The following is a 22,817-nucleotide window of genomic DNA, read 5'->3' as shown; positions in this document are numbered from 1 at the left end:
CATACCATCAGAGAAGCAGTGGAAGAAAAGGTAGCCAAAGCACGGGGCAGAGGGATGGACTTCCCAACCCACGGAACAGGTAAGTAGGAGTGCTTTTTAGCGGACTTGTGGAGTGGGGTGCCTCTGGGTACTTAACTGGGGAAGCTGAACTTGGTGACCTAAAAACGTGGAGCTGAGTGCCTTCAGGCTGAAGTTTACTGGAGTGGGTGTCTCTGGGCACTTCATTCAGGGAACTAAATTTGTTGGCCCACAGAGCTTAAGCTGAATGCCTTCGGGTTGAGGCTTAGGGCAGAGTGGTATGCCCTATGGGCATCTAATAGATGTTAGAGAACTATGTAACATGTCCTGATTGTAATATAACCCTGAGCATTTCTCACTGCCATGACAACTTGTTAACTACCTACTCCATCCTTTAATCATGCATTTTGTCTGTGAGTCCATGTAGCCATTGCAATGGATATTAGAAACTAAAGGGATACAGGCAGTACAGGGGTACCCCTTTATTAGAAAATAAAGGGGTCAGTGAATATTAAAACTTCAAAGGTTAGACAAAGGGATTTTAACAGTTCTTAATGCCTACTGTCTTAATTACTTTTAGAAAGGGCCTATCATGGTACCTGCCCTTCAATGGGGCAGGAGCTTCTCCAGATTCATAAATACTACGCTCTTTGGTTGGGGGTGGTTGCTGGTGGAGGTCTAATAGCCTAGTTTAATACTCCCAGAGATGCCACTGCCCACTAAAGAGCTGCAGCATCAGTCAGCCCCTGGCTAAGACCTTTCTGAAATCCATGTGCCTTTAACTTTTGGAGAGAATGTACGTGCCTCATTGTTAACGTTACACAGACACCCAGGGAGTAGGAGCTTCTTATCTCACGCAACTGAGTGGGCAAGAGAAGAAGCCTCTTGGGCTGTCTGTGTATTACCAGTTGTCATGGAGTCCATCCCAATTCCTGATGTCACATGTGCGTCAGGGTAAAATTGTGCCCATAGGATTTTCTTTTTATACGTATTTTAATTTATTGTTGTTGAATATGTAAACAGCAGAGCATATACTACTTCATAACAGCCCCTAGTTGTACCGGTTGGCAACATCGTTTGCATTCTTCAAGCTGGGAAACCGTTCTCACCCTCCTCTGCCGAGTGGCTTCACCCTCACTGACAGAAACTCACTGCCCCCTGAGGCCCCCGTCTATTCTCCCAAGTTGTCACTTTGATCCCATGTATCTTTAAAAAGGCATAATGTTCAAGGTGAGATCATTTTCGCTAGTAAAGCTAAGTTTCTGTATCACTTTAAATGATTTTTAGGAGACATTTTTGGCTTAAAGCTTTGGTTTAAGAAACTTTTAAAAGAGCATCTCAGGGCAATAGTTTCAGGGGTTCACCCCACTTTCATGGCTCCAGGGTATCAGGGGTCCATGAGAACGTGAAATTCTGTTCCGCACTTCCTCCTATTGGTCATGAATCTCTGATCACAATGTTCAGTAATGGTAGCCTGGCACCCTCCAGTTTTTCTGGTCACCTGACAAGGCCTCCGGCAGTGGTTCAGGGCGGCGATTTGGTACACAGTCCCTTTCCTTCTCCTAGTCCTCTCTCTCCTCCAGGCGGAGAGACTGATTGCTGGGCCTGGATTGTCACTTGAAAGCCTTATGGCCTCAGGCAAGATGCAATTAACCAGGAGGTAGAACAAAAGCAGTGAAAGCATTATTGGGTCAAGACCATGACCCTAAACCTCCTAATCAGGTAACCAAATTCCCTGAGGTGTTTGGTTATACAGAAGCAGTCTTGGCAGTTACTTTCCTTTTTTGTTTGTTTTGGTTGTAAATATGTTGATCATGACTTTTGCCAATTCAACTTTTTACAGGTATAAATTTTATTGATAGGCCTTATGATAATTGGCTGTATAACCTTACCCTTAATCATGGTGATATTCCAATCACCATTAAAACTCCATAGGGTTTCCAATGGGGCTGAGATTTTGGGAAATATATCATATGGCTTTCTGAGGTGCCTCTGGTGGACTTGAACTGACAACCAAATCTCTTAAACACCTGCAGTCAAGCTTGCAGCTAAAGGTGTTTGTGGTAGTTACATAATCTGGTGCCAAATTGAGAATATTAAGAGTGAAGGGGCGGAGTCTAGCCTGTCAATCAAGTCACAGCCAATGAGGCCTCTGTGTGAGCATGGCCCTCTCCTGAGGATTCTAGGAACTCCTATCCTCTTCCCTGGAGGTGGGACACACACACTCTGTTTCGTCTTCCTGCTGACAAAGCCACATGGAGTTACACTGATGCAGCCAGAGCCCTGGAACTGGAGGCGCCACATGGAGACCCATGTCAGCGCTGAGATGCTTCCATCACCACTGGATCCACAAGGCTTTCCACCCACTGGCCTGTGGTCTTCCTGCATTCAGCATCATGCATGATTGTGTGCATCTGAAGAGGAATTTATGGACCAGTATTGACATATGGGGTAATATTAGACAAATGGACTTGATCTGGACCGGGCTGGGATATTTCCTTAATGTACAATTGCTCTTTGATATAAAGTTCTCTCTTACATATGAGGCTCCCTGCGTTTGTTTTTCTAGTCATCCCAGACTAACACAGTGTTAAACCTTTGCACCATCAAGGAACTCCATCTATACATAATAACCCATTGCCATAGCAATTCCAACTCATAGCAGCCTGTTAGGACAGGGTAGAACTGCTTCCCAGGATTCCCACGACCATCAATCTTCACAGTAGACAGCCCCCATCTTCCTCTGACAGAGCAGTGGAAGGATCTGAACCAATGACTTGTGATGAAGCAGCCCAACTCAACCCATGGAACCCCCAGAGATCCTCTGTATCCAACACTTCCTACAGCAGGGGCCTCCTCCAGACTTCAGCATCTGCTCAAGGCCCATGAATGTCGTTTCCAACACAAATCTGCAAACACTGAAAGTCAGGATCTCACCTAAGGCTGGGTCCCAGGGCATATGCTAAGAAGGTATTACCAATGGTGCCTGACTATCAAAACATATAGCATCTGGGGTCTTAAAGGCTTGAAAGTAAACAAGAGGCCATCTAGCTCAGAAGCAACAAAGCCCACATGGAAGAAGCACACCAGCCTGTGTGATCACGAAGTGTCGAAAGGATCAGGTATCAGGCATCATCAGAACAAAAAATCATATCATAGTGAATGAGGGGGGAGTGTGGATTGGAGACCCAAAGCCCATTTGCAGGCACCTGGACATTCCCTTACAGAAGGATCTCAGGGAGGAGACGAGCCAGTCAGGGTGCAATATAGCAACAATGAAACATACAACTTTTCTCTAGTTCCTAAATGCTTCCTACCTATCCCCCCCCCACACACACACACACACACTATCATGATCCGAATTCTACCTGACAAATCTGGCTAGACCAGAGGATGTACCCTGGATAGGAACTGGAAACACAGGGAATCCAGGGCGGATGATCCCTTCAGGACCAGTGGTGTGAGTGGCGATACTGGGAGGGTAGAGGGAGGGTGGGGTGGAAAGGGGGAACCAATTACAAGGATCTACATGTGACCTCCTCTCTTGGGGACGGACAACAGAAAAGTGGGTGAAGGGAGATGTCGGACAGGGCAAGATATGACAAAATAATAATTTATAAATTATCAAGGGTCCATGGAGGAGGGGGGAGTGGGGAGGGAGGGGGAAAATGAGGAGTTGATGCCAGGGGTTTAGGTGGAGAGCAACTGTTTTGAGAATGATGAGGGCAATGAAAGTACAAATGTGCTTTACACAAATGATGTATGTATGGATTGTGGTAAGAGTTGTATGAGGCCCTAATAAAACAATTTAAAAAAAAAAGAAGAAGGTATCTCATTATATTTACAGTGTTCATCTGGCCCCTCCCCCCAGTACAAGGAAAATAATGATATTTAGGGCAGTTTCTGGAAGTAGGAAGGTCTGTTACAAAAACATTACACCCTCTGCCCCTCAACAAAATCTGTACAGAAACAATGTCTAGCCTTATTTCTCTAATAATTTGGCTTATTCAAACCTGGGCTCTTCCTCACAGAGGGGAAGCATTTCATGTGAACCACACCAGGGGAAAAAAGGGCCTCCTGCATTATGCTAACATCTACAGGGCAGAAATCTAATGCAAAATGCATCAAGCAAGGACAAAATCTCTGGAGAGCAGGTTCTAGCGGCACGTTGATCCAGTGTGGTTTAGAGGTGGTGCCAGCAGTCCCACTACAGACCCTACCCTCCAAAGCCACAGCCAACAGAAAACATAGCCAATGTTTCCTCTTGTTGCAGGAGAAATCATTTAAAAATTAAAGTGCACAAAGAGGGGCACCGTTGGCAAAGCCCCTTTGGCCTCTTGCCAGCAAAGCCCGACAGCCTGTGGGGCAAGGGGCACATTGTAGAGTGGGAGGGGGAGTGCTTGAGTGGAAAGAATGGCACGATCCCAGGAACAACGGCAAGGGCCGAGGAAAGACGGTGAGAGGCAGAAAAAGCAGGCACTGTGGGAGGAAGCGTGACTCAGCTACAGACTAGGGAAGGCTCTTGGGGCACAGGCTCAGCTCAGTCCCAGGGTCTATCCTGCCAGGACACCTTGAAGGAAGCCACAGACATGCCACTAGCGTGTCTTTGGTGCTTCATTACACCAATTTGGGCAGCATGGTAACAAAGATGTGCTGCCGAGGATGGAGCACATGATGACGCCATAAAATCCCTTCTGTGTGTTGTCCGGGCAGACGTGTCCAAGTGGTGGTTTCTGCCGCATCGCAGCGAGGCCCACCCATGGCTGTGAAACTACCATCTGGAGCTGGCGCTGCAAACGGTTCCTTTTGGGCAGCCACCAGCCTTCGGCCAGCCATTGTCTACTACATCCTCTTGTTCGGCTCCAGGGGCCACGGTTCACATCTGCAGTCATCACAGGCCTCTCACCTCTGTATATGGCATGACACTTTGTCTGGCAAGTGACAGTCAAGGTGTTGATGAAAAGGCGGAAGCGGGATCCTATGGACTGTTGGCAGGGGTGCCCACTCCCAAACGTGCACGAGAGCACACGATCAGCACAGGAAAGGAGAATGCTGAGTTTGCGCTTACATCCCCGGCGCTCATAGTAACGAAAATGTCTGCCAGTGCCAATGCCACCATCGCACTATTTGGGGTCCCAGATCTTGCAATATTATTCTTCAGATGAAAGATAATCTTTAAAAAGTAAAAAGTACCCTAACACGTGAGGGAGTAAAAACCCACAGCTAACATGATCACCCGCAGACACGGTCCTGCGGGTCTAAAGAACGTAACGAATGCAGTAGGCTCCCTGCACAGCCCACTGGGAGCTTCCTGGGGCTCTGGAGAGCCTCAGGGCGGAGAATCCCACCTAGGAGCGGCGACCAATGTCAAGACTGGGGGGCCTCCAACTAGAATCCACTGCTCGCTCACACAACAGACCCAGAGCATTTTATAAGCCAGTTCATATAATCAGATCATGGGAAGAAGGATAAGAAATGAACTCCCATCTGTGCCTCATCTACATAGGTCACACTGAATGACTCGTAGCGACCAAACGTTAGGATGTCTCGTCACTCTCAAAGCTGGACTTGGTTTCTTGATGTTCTCATTTTTCTCAAATCAGGCTTATTGAGGCATCGTTTACACACAGTAAATTTCATCCTTTTAGTTTAGTTCTATGAGTTGGAAAAATGTATGTCCTCACCAACACAAACAAGGTATAAATCATTCCATACTCCTCAAGTGCCCTTAATAGGGCTCGCCACTGATCTGATAAAACTAGACGATATTATAACACAAATTTCCACATTGTTCAGGCTTTCCCTCAAATATTACTATAGATCATTGATTTGCAAACCTTTTTCCCCACACGATTTGAACACTGATATAAATGCCTAATAAAGAGGGGCATTGTACCATCGTAATTGGTAATTATATACTTTAAAATTGAAGTACATAAAGTAACAATGCCTTATCACCAATGGTGCCTTAAAAATCAATGGAGCACAACAGAGTCTTCTACTTCACAGCACTCATTGATTTCTTCACGTGGAACTTCCCGCTAGGCCTTGGGGATACAAAGAGGAACAGCACGGGCCTCAAGAATTATCACGTAAATTGGGGAGACAGAAAAGCAATTATAATATAAGAATGCCTGCAGCAGAGGGCTCACCACTTATTGGAATGAACTAAAATTATTTCTAGACCATTTTTCTTTTAGACACTTGGCCAAAATTTGCATCCTTCCACAAAATCCCAGAATCTAATCTAGTTTACAAAGGAAAGATGGATGAAACAAGTACCCTTCAGCTTCATTCTACTCATTCTGAGAATGAGTTATTGCCACATTATCTGACATATCGCCCAGGAAAAAACCAATTATTTATTCCATAACAGTGTTATAGTGGAGAAGTCTCATTTTAGTGTTCAACAGCTGCAAGGCTTTGATGATGATATCAAAAGAATAGTCACTGAAACAAATCAAAACAAAAACTATTCAGTCTATGAAAGATAGACACCCCCACCCCCACCCCCCACCCAGGGATTCATAGAGAAGCTTCCAGGATGCCGGACTCTTCCCTGGGAAAGTTTTATAGGTGAACACAGAGAAGTCGGTCTCCTTACCTGGCTCTTCAAAGTGTTCTTCATCTGACAGCGTTCTAGACAAGATAAGTATTAGCGCTTCTTTAAACTGATCAAAATGTACCTAAAAATAAATTTAAAAATAAATTTTAAATCATTTCCTTAGCTTTAAGAATGCAAATCCAGTTACCAGAACCATTTGCTCAAATGCTGACAATCTTGAAACGAGTCATACCCTGCTTCTTTGATTTTTATTTTCCCTTAATTTCTTTTTTTTTTTTTAAACATTTTATTAGGGGCTCATACAACTGTTATCGCAATCCATACACACATCAATTGTGTAAAGCGCATTTGTACATCATTCTCAAAACATTTCTCTCCACTTAAACCCCCGACATTAGGTCCTCATTTTTCCCCTCCCTCCCCGCTCCCCGCTCCCTCATGAGCCCTTGATAGTTTATAAATTGGTATTTTGTCATATCTTGCCCTGTCCGACGTCTCCCTTCACCCACTTTTCGGTTGTTTGTCCCCCAGGGTGGAGGTCACACACAGTTCCTTGTAATTGGTTCCCTCTTTCCTACCCATTCTCCCTTTACCCTCCCTGTTTCGCCATTCACACCACTGGTCCTGTAGGGCTCATCCACCCTGGATTCCCTGTATTTCCAGTTCTTATCTGTACCAGTGTACATCCTCTGGTCTAGCCAGACTTGCAAGGTCGAATTCACGTCATGGTAGTGGGAGCGGGGAGGAAACATTTAGGAACTAGAGGAAAGTTGTATTTCTCATCGTTGTTACATCGCACACTGACTGGCTCATCTCCTCCCCGAGACCCCTCTGCAAGGGGGCCTTTAATTTCTTAATAGTACGAAAACTATGTAGGTGATACCTTGATACTTTGTGTTAAAAACACTAACATAAATATCAATATTTATTCAACCCCTGAAGTAAAATGTTATAGACAAAAACCATCTTTATGAACTTGGGGGGAAAAATACATTTTGAACTCTTTCACTTAAAAAAAATCTCTTTCACTCCTTTCACTAAAAAAAAAAAAAACAGAAGAAAAAGATGCTAGGTAAGACGTCAGGGAGACCTTCTCAAGTAAACAAACCACAGAGCAGTGTGCCGCAGATGCGTTCATCTACAAGGAATACGGTGTCATCTGAGGGTGAACATAGGCTTGCCGCAGGCAGGCATTCAATATTTATCTCCCAAACCCCATCAGCCTGTGATTCTATAAACACGCAAAAACCAACAGCAAACACAAAGGAAAAGGGAGTCGTGGGAAGCATTTTCAAGAATTCTTAAAAATAAAACTGTCTCGACTGATTTAATTTAATAAGTACTTGGATGGAACTGGGGTGTTATTTTCATTTAATGGTAAAACAGCTTTCTTAATGGCCAAGTATATTTTTCTATAATCTTGAGTTTTTGGTGATGTTACCATAGAACAGGAGGAAGATATCTTTTGCCCCCACTACAGTTCTAATTCAGTAGTTACCTCTCTACATAGAACCATGCTAACGGATTTAAAACAAAGTTGGCAAATGTGTAAAATTTCCACCGCTTTGTGTCTCCTTGGAAGACATCACAAAATACTGCCTAAACATTTAAATAAGAAACCCCAAAGCCCAAACCCATGGCTGCTAAGGAGATTTTAACTTTCAGTGACTCTATAAATAGAGCTGACAGATAAAAACCACCTGTGAATTAAATTTGGAAAGGCAATAAGCCTTTATCTAAACAATGGAGCAGGGATTATAAATGAAGGGGCTTCAAAAAGTTTTTGGAAAATTGAATGAAAAGAAAATGGAATTTTTCCATGAATCTTTTGAAGCCCTTTCATAATTTTTTATTCAGGCAAATCAAACAAACAACAAAAATGGGAAAGCATTAAGATTCATAAGTCATAAAATTGTATATGCCTGTAATATGCCCTAAGTAACTATGATGGCTCTACCACATTAGTCTTGATTAATTGACGTTCCTAAGCAAAATCCTATTTCTTTAAAAAATCAACATGCTCTATGGTGCCAGAGCACAAGTCTGTGGAGGGAGGATGGGAACAGAGGGGCTAGGGCGCTATGGTCGATGAAAGGGTTAAAAGTGTTCCGTGCAGGCAGTGCTAATTAGGCTTCACAGCTGACGACTGGCTGGGACGTAGGGGAGAGTGGTGACTGGCAGGCCCTACTATGGTTCTGGCGTCAGGGATGGATGGACTGCAGGCACCGGGGCAAGGCCACCTCTCTAACCTGCCAGTTCACAAACACCACACACCCAACTGCTTCTTCCCCTCAAATGCAGAGACTTAACTGAGGTCTACTACTCCTTACCAAAGGCATTCTTTATGCTCAGAAAAGGCAGTGTGGGGGGTGGGGGGTGGGGGGTGGGGTTGGGAGTGGGGCTAAGAGTTTGTGCTCTGGACTAGGTCTGTCTAGCTTCTAATCCTGACTCGGCCGCTTATTTCCTGGTGCAATTTTGGCTACATTTCAGGAACTTCTTCAAGCTTTTGTTTGTTGATCTGTGAAAAGGAATAGCTAACAACTGAGGCTTAGTATTCAATCAACAAATATTGTTTGGGTACCTGCTTTGTGCCAGGCACTGTCCTAGGTCATGATGCTATAGAACGGAAACAACCAAAGCCAATGTCACTGCCATCAGGTCAATTCTGGCTCACACAGCCCTGTAGGACAAAGTAGAACTGCTCCCTGGGGTTTCTGAGTCTGCTCATCATTCTGGGAGAAGACAGCCTCATCTTTCTCCTGCAGAGCGACTGGGGGGTTCAAATTACTGACCTTGCAGCTACCCACCCAATGCTTAAACTCTTCCATGTCTCCAGGGAGCACATGCCCTTGGGAAATGTAACAGTGATTCAGGTACTGGGATAATACCATTCCATGAATGTTCTTATTTCCGGAGTTCATGGGTGGTGCAAAGAGCTAACACATTTGGCTGCTAAATGAAAAGTTGGAGGTTCAAGTCCACCTAAAGACATCTTCAAAGAAAGGCCTGGTGATCTGCTTCTGAAAATGCAGCCATCAAAAACCCTCGGGAGCATGTTTTTACTCGGACACACATGTGGTCACCATGAGATAGAGTCAACTCAAATGTAACTCGTCCGCTGGACGTGCTATTTACACATCACCTCCTCAGTGCCCTGGAATTGAACAGAGACCGGGAACTTGGTAGTTGATAATAGCATCAGGCCTGGTAATGGGCCACCACCCATTTGTTACTTTGTTGTACGATGGTAGCTTGTGTGTTACTATGATGCCTGAAGCTACGTCACCAGTATCTTAAATGCGCCACCATGGTCAGGGTTCAGTTGAGCATCCAGGGCATGCTTCGGAAAATCAGTAATGGAAGCCTTCCGAATAACAACAGAACACTGTCCGGTCTGGTGCTGGAAGATCCCTTTCTCTGGCTGGTAGGCTCATGGTTTCCCACAGTGGGTGCGACAGCGGGCTCAGAGAAAGGAATGACTACTAGTTCCACTCTGTGATATACAGGTCAGCGCCTTCTTGATAGCACCTAACAACAACGGAAATGGGGGCAGCCAGTGCCACACCTGTCACAGATGGCAAACTGAAAAACTCGGCCATCTTTTCGAGCAAAGCAACTAGCCATGGGAGTGACCAAAAAGACCAAAACATGGGATTGGCGGGATGGGAGGAAGAAAGTCTGGAACAGGTATCTCCCCCTGAAGTTGCATGGTTACCTACCCACCAAACCCAAACCACGGCCATCTAGTCGATTCCAAATCATAGTGACCCTTTACAAGGTTTCCGAGGCTGCACACCTTTACAGGAACAGACAGCCTTATCTCTCTCCTACGGAGCGGAAGGTAGGTGTGAACTGTCAACCACGTGGTGAAGCAGTCTAACACCCCCATTGCCCAGCAGCCGGGAAATGGGTCCAGCTTGCTGTATTCGGGGACTCTGAAAGCCTGGGTTCCTCCTCTCCCTTGGGCTGCGAGGGGCTGGAACGGAAAGGAAGCTCAGTCTCCCTTGCCAGAGTTGAGTGACACAGTGAGAAGCTCCTGGTCCAACAGGGGGCACTGTCTATAGAATCCACATCATCCACACTTGACCCTGTGGGTCTCCATTGGGTCTTCTGAAGATAAATATTTTGGTAGAAGTAATTGCAAAGAGTCCCTCCTGTGAATCTGGTTCTGACACAGCTCAATCTAGTAAATTTTAGCCATGAAGGGTGGGTGTAACTCCAGTTTACCCACTTCTGAAAAAATGACCAAGATGCCTATGTCTAGAGCTCAATTCTATTCAGCTTCTATGAGACCTAGGCATCCCTCCACTAGGGCACATACCAAATGTACAACCTTTTGAAAGAGTAGAAACTTCACATCTATGGACATTTCTGATCTCACAACCTCATCTATCCAGAGCAGGCCAGGCAGCCATACAATCGGCAGTGGTGGAAGCTGAGGTATGTCTTGTGAAGCCACGTGCTCTACTCCGAGCAAAATGCCAAGGAACTCACTCAGGGTCTCCTTGCTCTTACTCGGCTTGGGCAGGGTATGCTCCAAGTACGATACTTCAGCGACAGAGGAGGAGCAGCACAGAAAAGACAGGGACTCCAAGGTTAGTATAAGAAGTAATGGTTGACACAGTGGGGTAGACGGAACATTAAACATGTCTCCCAAAACAAAAACCAAGAATAGCTTTTTTAATACTTCAAAAGCATTACACCTTTTAAAAGCATTGTCAAGTGTTAAAAGATGAGAATGATGATAAAAAAAGCATATGCACTCAACAGTCAAAAATCCTGGGTGCCATTTAGTGTTGGGGCAAGGCTCTGGTGTTGCTAACTTAATCTTGAGGTTATCGCTTTTTGATAATAGAGAAGAGTAAGGAATCAAGATCCTGTGTGACCAAGAACAACCTAGCTAGAAATATATTCATTGATACAAGAACACTTTTTAAAAAGTTGCAGTCCACTACGGTTTTGTTTTTTTTAAGTTTGCCGGTACATGGGCTAAGAGACTGAGAAAAAATTGCTTTAATATTGACTTGAATAATAAGCGATGGACAGGGGTGTTATTGTAGCCTCATTCTTTCTTGTACATTTGAATCTTCCAGTACCCCTATGAGACAGGTCAGGCAAGTCTGCTTCTTTAGAACTGACAGAAGGGGGTTTCAGGGAGGCCAAGTGTGTTGTCAAGGCGGTGTGTCCTAGAGCGATGGACACAGACTTGCCTTCCCTAAACCAGCCTCACTCGTGCGCTGACCTCCCAGGATAATGCCACAGCTATAAAGGCATCAACCGGAGCACCCACAGTGAAAGACCCATAACCTCTGTCCTCACGGAGGTGATCAGCTTTCAGTTCTGGACAGCAGAAGACCAAAGTGGAGAAGAAAGGAGGAAATTCTGTTGGAACTGTAAAGTCGAATGGGGGTAATATAGCCAGAATGCTCCTTAGAGGCAAGGATGGCAAGAAGTCTCACATATTTGGGGCATATTGTCAGGTGAGACCAGTCCCTAGTGGAGGACATCATGCTTGGTAAAGCGGAGGGGCAGCAAAAAAGAGGAAGGCCTTCAACGAGATGGATTGACACCGTGGCTGCAACGGTGGGCTCAGCAGAGGAACAACTGTGAGGCTGGCACAGGACCGACCTGGCAGTGTTTTGTTCTGTTGTCCAGAGGATTGCTATGGGTTGGGACGGACTCGATGCCGCTTTACAACAACAACAAATCAAACACAGTAGGTGCCTTCAGAGAGATTAAAAGCAAGCTGGTAGGGACCTCTGGTAGGCAAACATTTCTCAGTCTCTCTCTTGGCTGGGAGGAGGAAGGTGGGACCAGTTTGATGACATCTGCATGCTCTGAGGTTCAAGGCTTCCAAGTGGCTATGTCACAGAAGTCACAATCGGAAGGAAAAAGTAACCCCCCAAAGACTAGACACGATGGCAGTGATGGTTGCACATGATGGACAAAACCCATGCCACTAAATTCTGCATGTAAAAATTGATATATTACTATGTGTTACATAGATCTTTCCCCCACAATAAAACAATACTCAACATGATCATTAACTCGGGGAGGGGAGGGTATCATTCTTCATAATCCAACAATATCTATCTAGCTAATTTCTCCACCAAAATAATAAATCATAACAACAGTAGCAAAAGCCTCGCCAGCTGAGCAAAACAACGAAAGTCACTTTAAGCCTAACGTAGATCTGTATTTTTCTTCTTGCAGGAGCACGCAGGCACTAGACCCTGCACTGAACACAGTAAATTCGACATCTTTCTAGAAGATAGTTCTCTAATGGAGGCAGGTGACTGCTATTTCCCAGCAGTGCTCATGAATACTGATGTGGTGGAGAAGCCCCTTAGGACCCGACCCAGAACCAAAACACGCTCATAAATGCCCTGTACTGTGCAGAGACGCGTTTCGGCATCAGCAGGCTCAGAAAGTTCACTAACTGGAATTTTAAAGTACCCTTTCTTTCCTCTCAGGGAGCTTTACTATTGTATCACTTCAAGCTTAGCGAGCTTCACAAACGTACAATGCAATTAACGCTCACAAGGTAACACGAGGCTGCTGCTTGCACTGCACACCCAGCTTGGCACCATCTTCATTTGAATAATAATTGCTGCCATTCATTCTCTAAGCGTTCCGGTCCCCTACATGCCTCAAAGGGCAGTCTGAGGCACTGGGAAAACTACATGACTGACTAAAAACACACATGACATTTAAACTCAGTTAACAGAAGACTAGTCAAGTCTGATATTATTTGTCATGTGTCTCCATCACTGAATAGAAACTTGCCTCATCTCTTCTCCTCTCCACATGTCATATTCATGCTTTAAACACACACACAGCTCACTTTCTGGAAGCAAGAATTTTAAGTGCCACAGAAGAAACCAATGCTATTTCAAAACACACACACACACACACACCCCACAATCCCCCCCCCTCACTCTCACCCCCTTGGGAGAACGAGGAACCAGACATTGCATCAAAGCACCTCATGCAATCAAGAGATCAATCATATCGTTTCCTCATGTGCACAGGCAATAATTTACACAGGCCCCAGGTGGGAAAACTCATGCCAATGTTCAAAAAGGTGAGTCTATTAAACAAGATAAAGGCCTATGTAACTAGGCTTAATCAATTTTATAGTTACATCCTATTAATACAAAGATCTTAAAGCTCATTCAAAACATTAAGTGTTAGTTGGAACAGATGTGAAAATATAGACCCAGAAAAGGGCCTAGCTATATGGTCAATGTACAGGAGAGTAATGTTTATGATATCATGTAAACAGAAATGACATATACTAACAAAGAGATGTAATTCCATAATTAAAGGCATAGTTGTGAGATATTTTATATGAAAAAAAAAAGGATTACTGTATCTTAGTAGTCTCTACTATGGATGGCATGGAGCACAACAAAGGCTATTTTTAAAAGATAGGCTTTTATCGTGTACTGTTAAGAGACATTTCAGGATATAAAGCTGTGATCAAAGGCTGGGCCAAGAAACTCTGCCCTATAGATATAAATGGAAGGGACTCACAGCTTCACAATGAAGCTTTTAGCAAATCTCTACTCTGCTTTAACAGGCTTTCTTAGAAAATCATTACTGGGAAGTCATCACTTATTAAAGACCCACTCTGGGTATTTAAGGGGCAAGGAGTGGGTCAGACAGCAAGACACAGCAGTGAACTGTGTGCCAGACCCCATGAAACACTATGATACCTTTGAGACCCACACTTGCAGTTGCCCTCATCACAGCCTTGCAAGGAGGGTGCAATCTTCCTAGAGTACGGAGACTCAGTGTATTTAAGAGAATATGCCAAAGTCAGACGGCTACAGAATGGCAGTCTTACTGCTCTGTAGGTCTAACTTCAAAGGCTGTGCTCTAACAGCATGCTTTCTTAATCAGAAGAAAGGGGCTTAGGGGCAGGGGAGAAGATGAGATAGGTTTAGGTATATCTGGAATTTGAAGAGGTTGTGGATTCAAACACAGGGAATGATCACGGGGAGTGAGAAGCCGCCTCAAGCCAGCTGTCTGCCTTTGAACAAGTCACCACTGCTCTTGCGGTTCTGGTTTCTCTCCTCCAAACAGTAGAATCCTGAAGTCTCCAAACTGTGGAAGGACACCAGAGACCTTTGCATTCCCTCCATCAAGACAAGAAGTCCCTCATCAGAGTGTCAGTGAAATATCTGAGCAAACCAACGAGCCCTCCCGACCTTTTCTTCATCTTCTCCGGCTAAGGAGACATCACCAGGGAAAGAAAGTGGGCACAGAGGCGGCTACTTAGCTTTGGCCCCACCTCCTGTGAAGAGTACAGAGCCTCTCAATAGCTCCTCCCTCTTCCCTTGCTTCCTGTCACACTGAACACCTCTGAGGCTCAAGACTGTACCCTTAAGTTTTGCAGTGCATTTGACAACAGTTGTTAAAATAAGGTAGAAGCAAATCTCACAGGCTCCTAATCAGGTCTTCTGGTCTACAAATGAGGAACACCACAGATTCTTACTTCAAGTCAATCCCAAAGGGGATTTTTGTAACGGAGTCACAAGGCCAACATGGGAATCAGAAAAATCACCGTCACTACTTCAGATTCAACTGTGGTTACACAGGAGGCATTTCAAACACTTGCATAGTAACAATGTGCTAAGGAACTATGGCTTCAAGTTAGAAAGCACGTACAGTCAGATGAATGGAAGCATGATTTGGGGGAGATATGGCCTATTAGTAAAAGGCATGAAAAGGGCGAATCAATGTAGGTTACTTTTCTTAATAACAGTCTAAAGAAACATTAGGCTTTTAAAAGGTGAACAAGTTATTGAAGATTGGTTTTCACATGAAATAGGTATTTTTCTTTTAAGTTGTGGGGGACAATGCTTTTTCTTTTCTCCTTTTGCTTTTCAGGAAAAAATATTAATTCAATCCAATTCCAAAATAGGTCGTTTGGGAGTTTTTTTGTTTGTTTGTTTTTAAAGCATATACTCTTTTAAGATTTGAAAAGCAAAAGTCAAGGCACACAAGACTTAAAAGACCCAGTTATAGCCACAACAAATATCCAGGAGCTGAAGGATACTAATGCATCTAAAAGACAATTTAATAAAAAAATTGAGTTTACAGTGAAATATAAATAAGTTACACTCACTCTAAGGCTGGCAGAATTCCCTTTACACAGGACACACTGAATACATATTTGTGGAATTAATGGATGGATGAATATATATTTAATTTGTCATTACTACCTTTCTCCTTTTTATTTTTTTAATAAATCATTTTATTGGGGGCTCTTATAGCTCTTATAACAATCCATATAACCATTAAATCAAGCACATTTGTACATTTTACCATCATCCTTTTCAAAACATTTTCTTTCTGCTTGAGCCCTGGGTAAATTAAACAAAATTGCTGCTATAACTCTTTCTATAAATATGAAGGGGCTTCAAACAGTTCACAGAAAAACAGAATGAAAAGATAATGAAATTCTTTGATGAACTTTTTGAAGCCCCCTTGGACTTTCTGAAGAGAAGATGGCTAGCCTTAAGAATGAGTTATTCTAAAGCTTACCTTTCTCCACCAAATACACCAGCAAGGTGCTCACAACTTGAGTTCCTCTAGCAAATTCCAAGGAGTTTCCTCCTTGTGAGTTAAAGCAATAGCCTGTATACAGAATCATAACAGCATATGGCCACATTTATGCAATCATCTGAGCAGAATAATTCAGCTTCATAAAAAATGCAAATTTAACTACTTAGTGCATTAATTCATGCCAGCCCCTGTTCTCAAGACAACCGCCAGAGATTTCCCACAAGCAATCAATATGCACACATCTATTTAACTTTTATCACTGGTTCACCAAGTCAATATCATGCTATGGCCCACTTAGGTATTCATTATTCACAGGCAAACAGAAATGTAAGAAGCAGGCTGGCGGTGTCAGGTCATTAAGAAATCAATCGATAACGGTTCCCCGGTTTTAGTCTGTCACCTAAGGGCCAAGACGTGCAACATCTGGAGAGTTCACCTGCTGCCAAGGTGCGGTCTGTTTACAGCAGGGGAGTCCATAGCCACACTGATCCTCAGACAACCTTCCATGGAAACAAACCGTGAGCTTCTGTGAGCCCAGCTTTGTGAGCTTGCTACCCTTCCTCAGACACCAGCGGCCCGAGGTGCCCAACGCCAGGCTGGGAACACAGGGCTTTCTCTCCCCACAGCACTGGAGACTGAGGTCGAACGCTAAGCCATCTGGGTGTCTTACTGCAAGGAACTAATGGCCTGCTCTTCCTAACGCCCTCAGTTCCTTCCTAATTAATATTTTTTAGAATGTTATAGGGACCCTGTGCATTCCCAAGGTGGGCTAAGTGGTGGGGTCCTAACTGGAAGGGCAGCTGTTCAAAACCACCGGCCACTCAATAGAAGTAGGACAAGGCTGTCTGCTCCCACTGAGGTTGGCAGAAAAAGTGAAACGCACAGATGTCTCAGAAACCGCTCGGAACAGCTGTCTGTCCGAGGATGTCAAAAAGTGTCAGACTCGATCGATGGCTGCGGGTATGTGTGTTCCTGGGCAGCTCATCCACTCCAAAGTCACAAACTGTGGTCTCTACCTTTGCGCACTTCACCTTTGTTTTGTCTTTGAAATAAGGTAACAGCCCTATTTAACACCAGGTTCATAGGATCGAGCTCCCAGGGATTCCATTCTGTGGACCTTAATTTCAAAACAATAGCTTGTGCAGTGGCAGGTTAGAGAGCTAATGCACCATACTGGACCTGAGGCCGCCCAGCAATCTTTTCAAGGAAGAGATTGAACATAAAATGAAAGAACAGGAAGTTCAGTTACTGGAACAAACTTATGCTCCAGGGCTGCTTTTCCTCAACTTGCACTTGATAAACCCACTATCCACAGAGTGTCAGCAAAGACACAGTGACGGGGTTCAGAAAGGACTGTCCTTCTCCCCTCTCCCCTCAATTCAAAACCAGTAACGGGAAACCCCAAGCCCAGCACAGTCTACTAACAGTGATCCTTATGAGAACAGAGACGATCCCACTATCAGCAAGCGACCAGACAGCCCTTCTCTCCCTCCTGCTCAGCGAGGGGGAGAGCGTGGCTGCGGTCAGGCACAGAAGTGACCCTTAGGCCACATGCCCACCCCTGCTGGAAGTAAGACCATGCTGAGCTCACTTACCCTCCTGCCTTACTTCTGCGGAAGAGGGTTTAATGAATACTTCACCCCAGAAACACAGAAACGGCTTTAACAGGAGGAAATGTCCCAACAGAAGCCCACGGTTCCGTGAATAGCAGTTTTCTTGCCACATTTCCCCTCTCTCCCATGACAGTCCTAACCCTCCCTCCAACGACGGACGGATGGGGAGTCCATCAAATGACCCACAGAGAAGGTGAGACACACCGCTGCGGATTTAGAGCCTCGCTTCCTCCTGAGCTCTCAGGAAATGTTGGCAGGCTGCCTGGTGAGGCCCTTGTCCCTCTCCAAGATGCTCAGAGCAAACTGCAGCACGGGGTCCCGCCCACGACATTCACATTTGTACCAGGCACCACACACAGTCAGGATGATAGAAGCAAGTTGCAGCCCATGTGGTAGACCCCACTCCAGCACCCCAACAGAAGCGGCTCCCTACTGCCCCCCGCCCTTCTTCCCCAGTCCTTACCCTGCCCAAGAGGTTGTCCTGAAGCAGCGTCTCCTGCAACACCGGGGCCACCTCCTCCAAGCTCAACATGTGGCAGAGGTCGGTGAGCTCCTCCTGTCCCAGGGACCCGGTGCCCGTCGTGTCAAAACTGTCGAACAGCTCCTTGAGTCGGGCCTCATGCTGGTCTTGCTCCACCTCATCCATCCCATAGCCCACCGCGCTCACCTGTGCAGGGCGGGAGACAAGGACAGGTTGTGGCATGCCAATCCTCCTGCAGCCACCTCTTGGCACACCCTCCCCTCCTCCGGGCCCCTGATGGTGCCTGGTCGCCCAAGAGCTGGTCAGTGTTGGCCTTCCGAAGGACCAGCACAAGAAGTAACCTGGCAGGCCTGCTCCCTGCCCTCCCCGACTCAGCCCCGGCAGGTGGAGCTCCCCACGCTCTCACTCCGGGGCACACTCACAATGCAGTCACAGGTAGGGGAGAGTTTAGTCACCAGGATGAAGGACTCAGGGAGATGCTTGTTCTTCAGAAGTAGGCAGACACCCTCCTGGTGCCAGGCCCTCGGAAGGCCAATGTACACAAGGCACAGCTGGGAGCAATCTTCCCCTCAACTCATCTGGCCCCGGACGTCAAGAAAGAGAACTGACCGTTCAAATGAACTGATCCTTAGTGCCAGTCGGCTGTGCTGCCAGAGCCTCTGTTCAAGGCAGGGCGCTCCGGAGGGCCTGCCCAGATGCTACAACCTATCTGAGGCTTGGCAGATACTTGCTTTCTACTTTCTTCGGCCCAGACTAGATGCCCCCCACCCCCATTTACACAAGAAAGCTGCAGCAAGAGGCACTGGATAAGCACCTTTGATGCAAAACCACCTCCCTGTTTACATGAGACCAGACACCTTTCACAGGAGTTCCTCAAAAAGCAACTCAATTAGCTTCCTTGGTGCAATTACGTGAGGTGTGACAGGAAGAGTATTCCCTCAAGCTCACGGGAGGCCCCGGGAGTCTTAGGTAATGCTTCGTTGCCTAGAGAAAAGGGAAAACACTCCTCCGACCTTCCAGACAATGAGGCCAGAAGGAGCATAGATTGCCTGGTACCAATGCAGACCGTCTCAGCCCTCCTTTACACCTGGCTAGTCTACCTCCCGACTCCCCGACCCACCCCAGCCTCGGTTTTCCATTTTGTTAACATGAAATCATCAAAAATTCTCAGCAACGTTTTTGCTGAAAGTAGACATCACAAAATTCCAAGCACTTCATGCTTTATTTTTAAAATAAGAGTGTGTGTGTGTGCCCATGCCCTTTACAGAGAGTTCAGTTCTAAAGCACCAGGTCTTTTGGTCAAAGCCTGACGATTCATTTCAGGGGGCACCTTTCACCATGATGCAACAGATGCCAAACAGAATACATACCCTTGAGATAGTGACTCAGTCATCTGACACAAGGCTGCTAGCACAGGCTCTTAACTTACAGGAAGCAGTGCTCCTCCCTGAACCAAGCCCTAGGTCAGAAAACTCTCCAACTGAGAAGTGATGCTCCACAGAGCAGGTCATGACAACATGGAAACATGGGAACTAAGAGCCTGGACACAGAACTGCACATCACAGAGCTCGCCACAACAAAGCTGTTCTAACCAATCACAACGATCGACATATAAGCCCCTCCCAGGGAGACGAACAACAGAAAAGTGGGTGATGGGAGACAGCGATCAGTGTAAGACATGAAAAAAAAAATTATAAATTATCAAGAGCTCATGAGGGAGGAAGGGGATGGGAAATGAGCTGATACCAAGGACTCAAGTAGAAAGAAAATGGTTTGAAAATGATGGCAACATATGTACAAATGTGTCTGACACAATGGATGGATGGATGGATGGCTTGGGATAAGAGCTGTAAGAGCCAATAAAATGATTTAAAAAGCAAACAAACAAAACAAAGCTGTTCTAATAAGTAGCATTTGTTTTCTTCCTCTAGACAACTCTTTACATGACAGGCCCACACAGTGCCATGGCCTTCCCAAGGGCTTCATCAAACCAAGGTGGATTCAGAGGAGTAAGCCCAACAGCTTTGCCATGAAACCAGACATGTGCTGCGGTCACCATTACAGGGAAGCGGCACAATTTGGTGCAGGATCCTCACCTTGGACCGGTCCTTTCTCCGCCTCATTATCTGCTTCTTTATTACGAAGGTGCTGCTGGCTCTGGCTGGCTTCCCAGGGTTGGTCTGCTGGGTTAACTAATCACCATGTAAATGTTTGCAAAATATGCTGAGAGTGCTATATAAACACCAAAGCATCCGAGAAGCAGCACCAAGGTGCTGTGCAAAGCGAGAGAGTTAGGAATTTAGACAAGGCCAGGGTGGAGCGAATGAGATTCGTTCACTCAGAGACACCCGTTAACCCGCAACAAAGACCTGCTGAGACTCTCCAAGACGTGCTGGTCCTTCAGTGAGGCCATGGCGCTCAACGCCCCAGATTTCCACTCTCCACAGAGCTGTATAATCTGACCAGCCTCATCAAAGTCAGGCGACTCTGCTTTTGCTTGACTTTGCATACCCCTTGTTTAAAAACCTCAATAGTGAAAGACTTCTAACACATCCCCTTTTGTAAAGATCACTTTAAGGGGTGAGGATGTTTCCATCACAGCCAGTGAAAGAGAGGGTGATAAAAGTCACAGCGTACCGAGAAGTTCTGATCCCATCCACAGCTTGGAAGGTGAGAAGCGATGCTGCCCTCTCTATGGGAAGATCAAACCTCTTTCCTTTTATATCTCTCTATGTCCTCTCCCTCCATTCCAAGATACTGCCTGTGCTTAGGAAAAGTCTTTTGACTGAAGGGGTTAAAAAAAAGGCTCATAGTGAACACCCAGAAGACGTCACCCATGGTGACAAGCTCTCAGGGCTCACCTGGCACCGAGGCATTTCTACTGGTTGGTATTAAGTCCCAAACGTTCATCAGTCACTTCATGCACAAGAATTTTTTCCTGCTTACTTGGCAAAAAATTTTTACGAACAAGGACCACATTTTCTATTTCTTTTCTACCTTTTCCGAAGTTCGTGGGATGTGCTCAGTAAACACCATGGACGGACTTACATATGGGCAGTCCCTGAGCCGGAACTTATCCTGAATAACGGCTCTAGAAATGAGCCCACAAAGCTTCCTGAAATGCAGCTCCACTCCTCCTCAGCCTCCAGCCTTTTCCAAAGGGCCATTTCATCCATAGAGGAAAACCAGGAAGCAGAAGCAACACCCACTGTCGAACTATACCACACGGCATCGATGAAACGGAATTCAGGGAGCTAGTCCTCAGGCCCACGGATTCCCGGCCTTCAGCAGCATCGATGCTGCTGCTGCGGTGACAGGATGTCACCTGGGAGAAGAATCTGTATGAAAACATGCCCCCAACACCTCCTCTTGTATATAGAATGAGAGCAACAATGTCCATCTGGAAGGGCTGTTCAAAGTGGTGACCAGGTGAGAGTGGCTAATCCCAGAGAGAGTTGACAAATTAAGAAAACAACCAATTAAATATCAGAGGCTTACAAGGAGGGGCAAATTGAAGAAGGGTAACTTACAAGCAATCCACCACCACAGAGCAACCCCAGAAACAAAGCAGAAGTGGAGCGCCCTAGGTCAGAGCTCAAGTACAGACAAGGAAGCAATTGTGTAGATTAAAAAGCATCATATTCTTCCATGAGAATCACAGCAATGAATGGCCAGTGCTTCCGAGACCTTTTAAGGCAGGCTTTAGAAAACAACAACAAAATGTCCAACGAAAGCAGAAAGACTGAGAGAAGCACTTTATTTGGCCTATGCTACGTCCTCCACATATACAACCTCGCTTTCATCTTCCCAGTTCTTCGAAGTAGATGTGGAAATTGGAGCTTCACTCGCATGGGTGAAGACTGGAGATCTGAATGGTGGTCTGACTCGAAGTCCTGCAATTTTCAATACCATGCATACACACTGAACACATGAACGTGACCACTGAAGTCACATGGGCAAAGTGCCCTCCACCCCTTGCCACCTTTGTGTGTTAGCTAATTTAACAGTATCAAGTACCAGACTACTCAATAGCCTGGAGCCCAGGAAAGCTGGATTCCTTGAGCCCCTTTCTTCCTTGCTCCCTCTCTAGACCCAGGCAGTCAATCTTCCTAGCTGGTGCTGGTTTACCCAATAAGGTAATCTGCGGTGAGCAATCCCCCCAGTTCAAAGATTTTGCTTCTAGGTCTGGTTGCCGTCTGCCTTTCCCCCAACGCCACAGCACCGTCCTTCCGAACCAAGGTCCCTCTTCAAATTTACAGTCCTGGACCGAGTTGAATTACTCAGTAAGTAAGGTGGCACAGGCTGACTCATGCTTACCCACTACTAATCTGTAGCTGGTGTTTTCCAACAGTGAAAAACATGTGCAACTGTTCACTACAGATTAGTAAGTAAGCACAAGTAAGCCTGTGCTTACCTTGCTTATTGGGTAATCTGCCCCTGATTATAGACCATTTTCTTTTTGCTTAAGGAGCTTTGGGGCTCAGGGTATGACAGAAATAAAGTTTAATGTTTTCTTTTCCATTAGGTTTTTCTGTTTTGTTCTTGTGTTGTTCTTTTTTTTTTTTTT

The 22,817-nt window shown here is 45.5% G+C and overlaps 1 protein-coding gene across 1 annotated transcript in view; it reads right to left on the bottom strand.

Moving 5' to 3' along the window:
* NIN (ninein) overlaps positions 1-22,817 on the bottom strand; it is a 105,741-nt gene that overhangs the window by 76,209 nt on the left and 6,715 nt on the right. Inside the window, exons 2-3 of the mRNA XM_045287638.1 lie at positions 18,233-18,436; positions 6,623-6,704 (exon numbers count right to left, since the gene is read on the bottom strand). Coding sequence (XP_045143573.1) covers positions 6,623-6,704; positions 18,233-18,415 — 265 coding nt within the window. The 5' untranslated portion in view covers positions 18,416-18,436. The remainder of the gene's footprint in view (positions 1-6,622; positions 6,705-18,232; positions 18,437-22,817) is intronic.

The sequence above is a fragment of the Echinops telfairi genome, unplaced genomic scaffold (assembly GCF_000313985.2).
Source record: "Echinops telfairi isolate 266 unplaced genomic scaffold, ASM31398v2 ScPeMD7_18;HRSCAF=68, whole genome shotgun sequence".
NCBI lineage: Eukaryota > Metazoa > Chordata > Mammalia > Afrosoricida > Tenrecidae > Echinops > Echinops telfairi.
This window is presented reverse-complemented; position numbering and strand designations above follow the sequence as displayed.